Genomic DNA, 12,222 nt, shown 5'->3' with positions numbered 1-12,222 from the left:
ACACACACACACACACACACACACACACACACACACACACACACACACACACACACACACACACACACAGACAGTAACTGCTGGTAATCTGTGTCATAAAGCAGAGTCCGACTCATTAATAATGCACCCTGTCTGCTCGCAGCAGGATGCATAAAATGGAAAATATTTAGGTTCAGTCACTCAGATTTTCAGCACAATTTGACTCTGAGTGGATTCATTCTCTTCTGGAAACATTAAGGTAATCCCTGGTGATCATATTCTGTATTTTATTTTCCGCTAAAACAACCAAGCCAACAATGACTGTATCCTATTGATAAATAGACTGTGCTATCTAGAAATTAGTTTCCCTTTCTACCTAATTTCCTGTTTTCTGAGATGCTTTTAATGTGAAAAACTCCATAGGAAACAACTTCACAGTGCAAAAGAGATGCAATATGAATACATGTTGAATTTGTGGTATGTAAAAGGAGAAAAGAGGGATCATTGTTGTATCATTACATGCACATTACTCTGAATAAACCATGTGAATAGCGGTTCGTTGATTCAACACCAATTTGCCCATCATTTTCCTGTCATCCATAATTCAGTCGCAGTCACGGGCGGACTCTGTCCTCCATCCAAACAATGGACTCCTCCTCCTCCTCTCTTCCTCTCTCCCTCTTCCTCCCTCCCTCCATTTTGCCTGGTTAACCCGGCTGTGAGGTGAAGAAGAAGTGAAGTGAGCAGACCGAGGCGGGTCACGCTGAGATTCCCATCAATAATTCATCGGGCCGCTGCTGCCTCTGCTCTTGTGTTCAATTCCCCTGACGATCACATAATACCTCCACCCCCAAAAGAGAGAGAAGAGGATGGAGCGAGAAAGAGGTCCAGGGGACGAGAAAATGGTGAAAGAAACAGATTCAAAATGAGGGAGAGGATGAGGAGGAGGCGTCGAAAGAAACGAAGAAAAATATTTAAACAAGCACATTTGTTTTCTTTTAATATATTGTGAGTGTGCAAGTTTATATTGTTTCTTTAAATTTCAGAATTAGGATTTGTATGTGACTTCTCTTTAAACTGCCGTTGCAAAATGTACTTGCCTTTATAGTATGTGGACACAAAGATACTAGCACATCTGATGAAGAGCAAATCCAAAGGCTCTAAAATGTTGGAAATTGCCTTTTTTTTGTTCTGCCAGACAAAAGTGACTGATTCATCTGTCCTGACAATTACTTTTCAAGTGGAGACAGAGGTTAATAGGAACACATGACTTGGTTATTAAGATTTATTTATTATTCCAACCATAAAAAGGTCCTGGTGGTTGATTTTCCATCCACCAATTGAAACAAAACCTGCTAAGGGTTTTTCGTGAATATAACGATTTTGTCACCACCCAAAAATCCAAACCTGTGATTTTTAAATATTTTTTTGTGGGTTGTGGGTTCAATTTACACCAGCGTGAAATAAATACTTGTTTATTACATGACTGAGAACAGGGAAATGCACAGACTCTTTGCCTTAATCCAACCCACACAGGCCTCTTTAAAGGCAGGAACTGTTTTCTTATATGAACATGTACAAGTACAGGAACTGGGGCGTCCAGTTACATTGTTACACTGACAGTCATGTCAGTGTAACAATGGTTAGAATTTTAGTTAATATTATTTTGAAAAAGTAAGGAGAAATTGTGACGTACAATGATTCATACAAGCTACTTAAGTGTCTCAAGAATACTTAATCTTAGTCCAAAACAGCAAACTCACTGCCTTTATTATTTTGTCTAATGTTTTTGACCACTCAAAATTCTTTACACAGAGCCACAGTCACGTATTCTGGCACTTATCCTCCCAGACACTGGGAGGAATTTGGGGTTTCAGCATCTTACACAAGAACACTTCAAAATGCAGGCCAGAGAAACTAGGCTCTTTTTTTTTCTATTTCTATTGGTTATTGAGCCACTCTACATCCTGAACCACAGCCAACACCAGACCTTAGCTCTCTCCTGCTGTACACAGAAACCCATCCGAAGCCCATTTACAGCTCAGTATCTCAGTTCCTTTCGTTGTGTGTGAAGAAAGCTTTAATAGTGCAATCAATTCAATTTTCAATTCATTTGAATTTTATTTACATAGTGGCAAATCACAAACAGTTCAAGGCACTTATTACTGTAAGGTAAATAATACAAAGACAGATCACACAAAACGCAAAGCTAAAAATTATAGACAAACTCGTAACAATAAGAGTGATACGTACAGAGAGTTATTCATGTTTGCTGGACTTAAAATGTTTACATTTTGGCAAAAAATTTGCTTCACACTAGGTTCTGAAAAAACTTTCTCCAATAATTTGCAATGCAGGACAAGCGTATGATCACTGAGTTGGGTTCACATTTGCAGAATTGTAGGCTGATTCACGCTACTGGTTATTCTCTTCCTCATCACATTAGCGATTAGGGACACGTACTTAGAGCTTTCCAGTGCAAATGTATCCATAGACATAGCACAAGGAAAAACTTTGTGGGCACTGGATATGTGAAGTCTGTATCATTGACTTCCTTGTCACTGACTTTTCCAAACTGACCTAAGTGTATGTGCTGAACATTAACCGTCATCATTTGAATTTCTCTACCTACTTCTATGCAGCATGTAATACTTGTCTAACATCAAATATATATACAGCATTACTGAAATTCTGCTTTCTATATCCATCCATCTATCCATCCATTTGCTTCCACTTATCCAGGGCCAGGGATACTTAAACACCTCCACTTGGAGCACTAACTCGTCCGTGACCCAGACTGGGTAATCCGCTCTTTTCCGACTGAGGACCTCGCCCTCAGACTTGGAGGTGCTGATTTTCATTCCCCCTCACTTCACAAACCACTCCAGTGCAAGCTGGAGGCCACCACCTGATGAAGACAAGAGAACCACATCATCTCTGAAAAGCGAGACTGCCCAAGTGGAAGCCATCCACTACTTGGCTACGCCTAGAAATTCTGTCCATAAAAATTATGAACAGAATCGGTGAAAAAAGGCAGCCCTGGTGGAGTCCAACCCCCCCGGGAATGAGCCCGACTTATTGCTGGCTATGCGGACCAGGCTCTTGCAGCGGTTGTATAAGGATCAAATGGCTTGAGGCAATGGGCCAGACACCCTATACTCCCTCCCAAAGCACCTCCCACCGAACACTCAGAGGGACAGAAGTCCACAAAACACATGTAGACTGGCTGGGCAAACTCAGATTCACCCAAGAAACCGCATTGTTCCTCCTGTATCCGAGGTTCAACTAACGGATGGACTCCTTTACAAGACCCTGGCATACACTTTCCCCAGGAGACTGAAGAGTGTGATCCTCCTGGAGCACACCGTCTGGTTCCCCTTCTTAAAGATGCCAATACCGCGGTCTTCCAATCCAGAGGTACCCCACCTTATCTCCACACAACATTGAGGATGAACCTCATCCACTCCCATGGCCCTTCCACCAAGGAGTTGTTTAACTGCCTCAGTGACCTCACCCCTGGTGATGGACGATTCATCCCCTTCATCCCCAGATTCTGCTTCCTCTATTTTAAGATGTAGAGAAGTTGCTTGATGGTTTGTCAGAATCTGGTCGAGGCAGTCCAAAAGTCTCTCTAACTGGCCTCTCCGAACTCCTCCTACAACTGAGTGCCGGGTGGCGGCCAGACACGGAGACCCTGGCGGACAGAGCCCCAGCTGCCAAGACTAGTGGTTGGGACATGCTTTTTAAAATTAGAAAAAAATGATAATGCTTTGTTTTTCCATGCCCACAGTCTCACAATAATTTCCTGCAAAAGACCCTGAACAAAAATATGTTTATAGACTGAAAAGCATTCAACCCTCATTTATTACTGAAAACTTTAGTTTCCAAACTTTAGCTGATGGTTGGTTGTCGAGAAATAAATACAAAAAATAAGCAAATAAGTGGACTGAATGAGATGAAAGTGTATCAACTTCCTTCTGTAGTTTTCCTACAGTTTCTTCCGACCTGCGTATTTTTTCCCCAGAAATATAATATGGATCATATTCAGAATTTACGGACAAAGGCATTACTAAGACATTTCTAGACAGAGTCTGAGATGATAGGGAGAGTAAAGAAATTGAAATATATGCTTAAAATAACCACATAATTATTATTGTCCTTCATTGCTGTGACTGTAAAGACCATTATGATGGAGAATTTAGCTACCAGATAAATCTGTCTCCAAGCTCTCAATTCTTTTCTTTTCCCCGTGCATGCTGCTCCTCCCTCTCCTCTCTGCTCATCTCAGGGTCAAGGGAATATTTGCTCCATCTATTGTCTGAGTGTTGCAGCTCTGACCTTTGACCCCACCTCTATTGGTTGCTTGTAGCGTTGCTGATCTAAGGATTGCACCTCCCTGTTTCTGCGGTAATTTTAAAATCACCGTAGAGGCGAGAGAGAACAATGGAAAGAGCAAAAGAGCAACACCTGGCCAACACTCAAATAAAGAAACAAAATATTGACCCATTCTCTGAGAAACCACAGGATGCCAATTACACATCAAGAATCAAACAGAATTTATATTTAAAATCAAGGCATCAACATGTAACATCTCCAAAGCTGATTTACATTATACGGAGAGCGCTTTTCTATAGCCTAGCTTAGCCCAAAGAGCAGACGTGGCAGCCAAGTCAAACCATGATGTTTAGACTTTGTGTAAAACTACCATTGCTTTCGTGTGCACAAGAAATGTAAGAAACAAAACAGGAGCTGGAAACAAAACAAGGTCAATAGATAACAGCAATTTAAAAAATGATGGCGCTGGATGAGCCACAAACCCCAGTTTCCTGAGTGAAAGTCCAGTGTGGGCCGAGGCCAAAAGAATTTTATAGCCTTTGTTGTTGTCTCGTACATTTTATTCTGTGAACCAGCTTCATAGCTATTACATAATATTTATAGTAAGCCTATTGCCAGAGGAGGAAACTACTGGCTTAGCAAAAGAGAGAGAAAAAAACACTTTTCCACTTTTACTTTTACAGTACTATTATGTCATCAGTTCTAATGTACTACAGTTTCCTACTTTAAACTGATTTACAGTAGAGAAGAATAACAGCAGTATCTGTATATTTTCCCACACTCTTTATGGTAATACACTGCGTAAAAGGTTGTGCAGTATCTTACACATACTACAGTTGTTTAGATAAATGACAGTATGTTATCATAGGTTTCTCATTATACAGCCATTTAAATTACATGAATTCCAGTGTAGCTTTAGACAACAAAGACACTAATAAACAGAAAACTTAATTACCTTTTACTCTATAAATCAGACATTGTACACTTAGTTAACTACCTAAATAAAAAAAGGATTATATTATATTTCTCAATGTTTAGAATTAAATAAGAAGAATCTTTAGCATTGGTATAATAAACTGCAGGCTTTGCAAAGATTTGAAGTTAAAAAAGACCGAGAGTGTGAGATATGCAGTTTAATCCTAGGGAAAGCAGATGAGTGCAGCTCACTCAGACAGAAGTATAACTGTGAGGCTGCCCTGTGACATTTTACAACACACAGGGGAGCACAGATCACATGAACACTCCCCTGCTCTCTTCCAGCTCCAACCTTCACCCACTCTCTCCTGTCATTTTCTATTAACCTGTATCGTCAAATACCAGCATCGAAAATCAAAGAACCCCTAATGAAATTACAGTCAAATCCTGCAGAGATAATCTCATCCACATCAGCAATCTACAGACAAATCCAGCCTGCTTAAATACTGATTTCCAATCGAATGTTAAAGAATCAGCGCTCCATGTTGGGCTGATGTCACGCATTGTTATAGTCAAGACCTTTTCTGTCTCTGCAAAACTCAGAAGGATACTGAACTGGTTGCATCATATTACAAAGTACATCATAGGATGTGTCAGATGAAACCACGGCAGATCTGAAGGTTTAAGAATAAGATAAAATCTTCTTAAACTCTTAATAAAAACCCTGCAAAACACTGACATTCACAAGGTATAAAAAGGGTTATCACAGCAATAAAATAAGAGAGGACATAAGTTCATAAAATGCTGTTACGATGTTATTATTAGTAGGAAAAACAACAGAAGATATATAGTTTTAGGAAAATGTAGGAACACCTTTACATTGACATATTACTAATAAACAAGCTGTTTGTTTTAATTAACTGCGTACTCATTTGAATTTCTCAAGTGCAATTGTTTTTGTTATTTGGATAAATCTTTTAATAATATTTTGTTATATGACTGCATTGTATAGATGAATAAATACATGTTTAATTTCAAATTTGACCCAATCATTCATCATTTGTATATTTTTGCCTCATTTATTTTGATTTGTGTTCTTATTTGGTAGATTTTTTTCTTGACATAAAGTGTTTTTTTTTTTTATCTCTTATCTCATTACAGCAACAATAATTAAACCTAATTAAAATATTATGATAATATGAGTATTATAAGAAAGCTGTAATGATATAAATTGAAAGACATATGCGCTGTATGATAACAAACATATTTATTAGATTAGACCATATCTATATTTTTGGATAAATAGAGTTTATTAAAAAGGAAAAAAAATTAATGAATGAAAAACTGAAGAGACGCACACATGTGACAAATGCACATATCCAGGAGTGAAAGGAATCAATTTCAATTTACTTAATTTCACCCACAAAATCCAATATCAATATCCTATATTCATGGAAAGTCCTGGAAATGTATATAAACAAAAGAAAACCCATAAAACAGCCATGCTGAAGACTTATTGTTGGATATTACACCGACTCTATAAAAGCAGCTAGATATAACATTTAAAAATGTACTAATCTATAAAGACATTAAGCCGGTGAAAACGATTTAATATATTTATCTGTGACTTAAAGAAATGTATAAAATGATTATTTGAATGCTGTATGCTATCATCTTAGTGTCACTGTATGCGCTTATAATCATGCAGGTTTTAGAGGGTTCATTAGTCTGTGTGGGAGATTTTACAAACTCATAATGAAGCATGTAAATGTGCAACTTATCAAAACGTTATAGTTTTTATTACTTTTATAATGAACATTTTCAATTTACAGTGATTATTTACGGAAATGATGAATAAAAAATAAAATACAAAAGGTAAGAATTCCTTATCATGATCATTTTAATACAAAGATTTTAATTTAATACTACTTCCAGGTAAATCTGCATTTGTTCTCTGGTATCTTGTATGTACTTTTGTTTGTTTAGAGCTACTGAAATCAAGAGCATAATTAAAATGAAAAAGATAGTGATCCCCTAAAACAGAGCATTTACCAGATTTCTTTATTTAGACTAATTCGGTGCTGATTATTTCTCCTATGAAGGCAGCTGGGATTAATTAACTTGAGTCAACCAATAAAACTGAAGTGGATTTCAGCGGATAGCAAAATACAGGCAGACATTGTTCCTGAGAATCTTTTTTAAGCTTTTAAAGATTATAATATTCCCAAGTATCCCAAACTCTACAAAGTCTATTCGTCAGAAATCCTGCGACTGAATGTTTCACAAATCTGTCACTTTGCTGCTCCACATGTCACTCTTTTTATTTGAAAGTGAAAGCCACGTGCCTCCCAAATTTAAAAACAAGGTATATGGGGGGGGGGGTTTTATTAAAAAAAAGAATTAAAATACAAATTGATGCATTTTGAAAACTATTTATCATTTAAACTTGAAACATAAAAAGTTGATGTTTAATGGTTTACCTAAGCAGTACAGTGAAAATACTACTACTACTACTACTACTACTACTACTACTACTACTACTAATAATAATAATAATAATAATAATAATATCTTTGTTGGGGCTGCCACACAGTTTTTACATCCATTTCATTCATATTTCCTCTTCTTTCTTACTTTTTAATCTCATGTTTATTTGTGTTTTCTTTGGAATTTTGCATAAATAAAAACAATGTAAAAGCATATTTACACAGAGTGAGGCACTGACACTACATATATAAATTAAGCTTATAGATTTAACACAACAAGGGTGAATGCACCACTGAAAATATGCAGGTTATAGCTTAAATATGCAATAATTACAAACTTCACACATCAGGTAACTATAAATACCGTTTCGCTTAAGCCAGGACACCATGACGATAAAGTATGCTTAGTGTAAATGTAATAATTTGTAATATTTTGGATTGTCTTTGTGTTTTCTCAGCTTTTGAATAGTTATAATTTTGCATATATAAAAAAAATGTGAAGGCACCTTTCCTGTACCTAAAATATCTCGGCACAGAGTTTTGGCTTTCCTTCCAAAGGAAAATCAGCAGTTTTATGATTAAAGAAAAACATTTTTAATCTGTGTTTTTAACAGGGCATAATTTACTGAAGTTTGAATTCATGTTTGTTTAACAATGGTCAGAAATAAGAGGAAAATACAAAGATTTCTATCAGGTGAGGTAACACACACTTTTTGCCTTTATGTATATGCGAAGCATTTGTACTTACAGTATCTGCATATTTAAAACTTCAAAATGAGTTTTGAAGCCACAAGAAACCCTGGCATATATTTTTAAAACAAACAAAAAGAGAATAATTTTAACGATTTAAAGTCTTATGGTAAACCAGATAAATATAAACACTCATCATTTATGCTTTTAATGGGACATAATGAAAGTAAAGACAATTTTAACAATATGGGATCTTGTTTAACTTATATAAAAACAGCAAAAGTCATATGTGTGAATGACTGTGCAAAAAAAAGTAATTTTGAATCACTCACAGTGCATAAATCATGCAGTTTATAGCAAAAAAAAAAAATGCAGCCCTAATGAAAAACACATTTTTTTTTTCAGATTAACATGAAAAAAATCATTTTTAATGTGATTTAAATAAACTGGCCTCTCTTTGTTTTTTCTGTTTTTGCATGTAAAAACAATATAAAGGCATATTCGTATCGTGGGAGACACTAAAAAAAAGTTTAATAAAAAAGCTGAAATGATGTGGAGCTATAATTTACTCCCAGCAAGCTATGAAGTATGCAGGCATTAAGATGTGGACGTGCAGTGGGTAGTTTAAAGTCTTATTCTAAACCACGTAAATACAAATACTGCTGTCACTTGTGCTGCGCTTTACATTTTAACATGAAAATAAAGAACCTTTGATATAATTTAAGACTCTAAAATTACTACATATTCAAAGAAAATGTCTCTGTTGTGATATATAGATGACCAAATCCCAATAGAAACATTAAACGTTTATCACATCTTGGTGTGAAATTAAATGCAAGCCTTTCCATGACCTGACCTTTAAAAAGGGGGAACTGGCCCGTTTTAGTGCTGCTCCTGCAGACAATAGAGGCTGGGACAGGGAACAGGTTCCTCACTAGAGGGGGCACCAGACCCACCGATTCTGCAGACCTTCGTGTGTTTATGTCACAGCTTTCTGATCGCTTCAAGCTCCACACAATCAAAAACAGATCCTCCTGAACGCCCCCATCACACTTCTCAACCCAAATGCTAATGCAATCGCAATGCAATAAGCATTTAAGGAGCTAATGACAGTAAAAACACCAGCATTATAAGAATGTTCAGCCCTGAGAATATATATTTACACCCGCGGATGCACATTAACAACCACAAATTATACCAAAAATACTGTGCGATGTTTAGCAGGTTTTATTGTTGTTTTATTTTCTTGGAATTTTAAATATATTTATTATTAATCTGGGTGTTATTTAAAGCAGAATAACTAGTAGATTTTTTGTGTTAGTGCAGCGTTTTCCTCGCTGCCATGGAGGGACTGGAAACTGAAAGAGGAGGATTGTTGGAGGGAAATCCCATGACCTTGTCATTTCCCATCGATCCTTTTGTGTTATTGATCAATAATGGTAATCATAGCACCGGTGAGTCTAAATAAATCCCATTCACCTAAATTGGAGTGGCGCGTGAGGCGCCACGAGGAGTGAGAAAGAGAGAGAAACCAACCAAAATAAAGCCAGCAAGAAGATTAAAAGTCAGCTAGTGATAAATGCTGAGGAATCATTTGAGGATATTTTTGTTTTAATGTGGAGGATTTCTCCTTTTTCTTCTCGCTGTGGCACAAAAACAAATCAAAGCAGCAGCAGCAGCAGAGCAGCTCAGGTTGTTTTCCTCTCTTACCTGCCAGTCTGAGCGCGGACATTCTCTGAAACTCGGGCTCCTGCAGCCACTTCCACATCCTCCTGAAGGTCTCCCGGCCTGACTTTAGTTTACTCCAGGGTTTGGGGTTCCTCAGCAGGTCCGACAGGGTCCCCTGGGAGCGGCACAGCACCCTCTGGGCGAAGATGGCCTGGGGGATGCTGTACCTCTTGAGCTCCGCCGTGATCCTCTGCGCAACCTCCTTAGTGTTGATTTCTTCCAGCTGTCCCGAGCTGTTCCCCCCCTGCGTCCCCGAGGAGGAGGGCGTTCTTTCCCGGGTGGAAGCCAACACGGGCCCGTGGGATGGAGACTGGAGGTGGGGGTGAGAGTGGGGGTGGTGGCCCGCCGAGGAAACCACCGGGTGTCCCGGGTGGTGCATTCCGTTCAGGTGCGGCATCATCCCGCCAGCCGGAGCGCCGAGGCCTCGGTGCTGGTGGTGGTGGTCCCCTCTGGCCAGCATAGAGGCTGTGTGGTCGAAGTTCAGCATCTTGTCGTGGCTCCCGTGCGTCGTGGTGCCGTAATTGTGGAGACCCTGTTGGGTGTTGTGGATGGAGCCAAGGCCGTTGCCCAGCACCGGGGAGAGGTTCTGACCCATCCCGGACATGTGGTCCTTGTGGTAGGGGCTGTAAATGTTGTTCATCCCCGGCAGTCCCCGCTCGTCGCGCATCAGGGTGAAGCTCCCGCTCACGTTCCCGGAGAGCCGCTGGTGGTGGTGGTGGTGGTGATGGTGGTGGTGGAACTTGTCGGACACGGTGGAGATGGGGGGCAGCGGCTGCAGCGGGGTGAGCGTGGTGTAGGTGCCGCTCATCCCCATCCCGGGAGAGGAGGTGTCGCAGGGAACGCTCATGGCGTGGTGCAGCGGCAGGGACAGCTCCGGCCGGTACTCCCCGCTGCCGTCAAGAATCGTGGCCATGCCGGACACCATGGCCGAGCGGGAGGACGCGGCGGCGGCGGCAGCCAGGTCCTGGTGTATCCGCAGGGTGGACGCCGCCGCAGCCGCAGCCGCCGCTCCGGGTCCCGACGAGCCTCCGCGGCCGTGGTGCGGGCTGTGGCCGCTCATCAGCTCCGCATCAGGGGCCACGGAGCTCACCGCCACCCCGCCATGCAGGCTGCCGATGCCGTCCATTGTCATGTCCGTGTTCATGGCGTAAGCGTCCAGGTCCTTGGCCAGGCATCTATAGGCGTTAGTGTAGGCAGTCTTCATTCATCTGTCCTCTCAGTCCATCAGGTCGAGCAGAATTATCTCTCCTTCTTCTCCTCCTTTCTCTCGCCGCTTCTCCCGTGATGCGCCGGGATGGGTCAGTAGCCGTGTCCCCGTGTTTCCTCCACTCCCTCGGTGTGTTTCCCCCCCGGTCCTCCTTAAGGCCTCTCCAGCTCGCTCTCTTTGTAAAAAGTGTTTTATCTCGATCATACGGGCCTGTGCGGTGGCTCCCCCATATCCAGCCCTCTCCTCCTCCTGTGTTGCTCTGCTCCTCGGACGGGAGCTGTCCACGGTCCCCTAGCCGACCTCTCAACCCAACCTGCTGGGTGAGGAGGCGGAGGGGGAGAGGCGAACTCGTATACGGGGTGACTGACGGTGGAAGAGATCAATTAGAGGGACGGAGAGGACTGTGGGGGCGTGGTTGACTGAAAGACAGGCCAATCAGCGTTAATGATTGCAGCTGTGGGCGGGATAACCGCTGTTATGATATCGGTCTAAAGAAGACTTCATACATATTTTTATGTACTAGTTTAACATTTTTGATTAAAAAATAAAGACCAGTCCCCTGCCATTTTCTGTGCTTATTTTAATTATCTATTTATTTATTTTCTTTTATTAAAGTTATTGAGATATTTTACTCAATGAACTTTATACACCACATTTTACTGTATTTTAGTCTGATTTCCACGTTTTGATCTTCTTACGTTGTGATACTCAGCTTTTACATGGCATTTTGCTGTATATCATACAATTGTTTTAAAATTGTATGGTGGGCTTCTTAATATTATATATTCAGTTCTTTATATAATATTTAATTGTATTTAATGAGCTGTTTTACTCTATTTAGCTATAGTTCTTTTTAAATGATAATTTATAGCATTTTACTTT

At 40.1% G+C, this 12,222-nt stretch overlaps 1 protein-coding gene across 1 annotated transcript in view; it reads right to left on the bottom strand.

The window, feature by feature from the left end:
- The window catches only part of onecut2 (one cut homeobox 2), a 36,863-nt gene extending 25,202 nt beyond the window's left edge, over positions 1-11,661 (bottom strand). The window contains exon 1 of the mRNA XM_005944378.3: positions 10,116-11,661. Coding sequence (XP_005944440.1) covers positions 10,116-11,337 — 1,222 coding nt within the window. The 5' untranslated portion in view covers positions 11,338-11,661. The remainder of the gene's footprint in view (positions 1-10,115) is intronic.
- Between the last annotated feature and the right edge of the window lie 561 nt (positions 11,662-12,222).

The sequence above is a fragment of the Haplochromis burtoni genome, unplaced genomic scaffold (genome assembly GCF_018398535.1).
Source record: "Haplochromis burtoni strain Fernald_Lab_line unplaced genomic scaffold, NCSU_Asbu1 Contig_382, whole genome shotgun sequence".
Lineage (NCBI taxonomy): Eukaryota > Metazoa > Chordata > Actinopteri > Cichliformes > Cichlidae > Haplochromis > Haplochromis burtoni.
The sequence above is the reverse complement of the archived record's forward strand: the minus strand, read 5'-3'. Positions and strand labels throughout refer to the sequence as shown.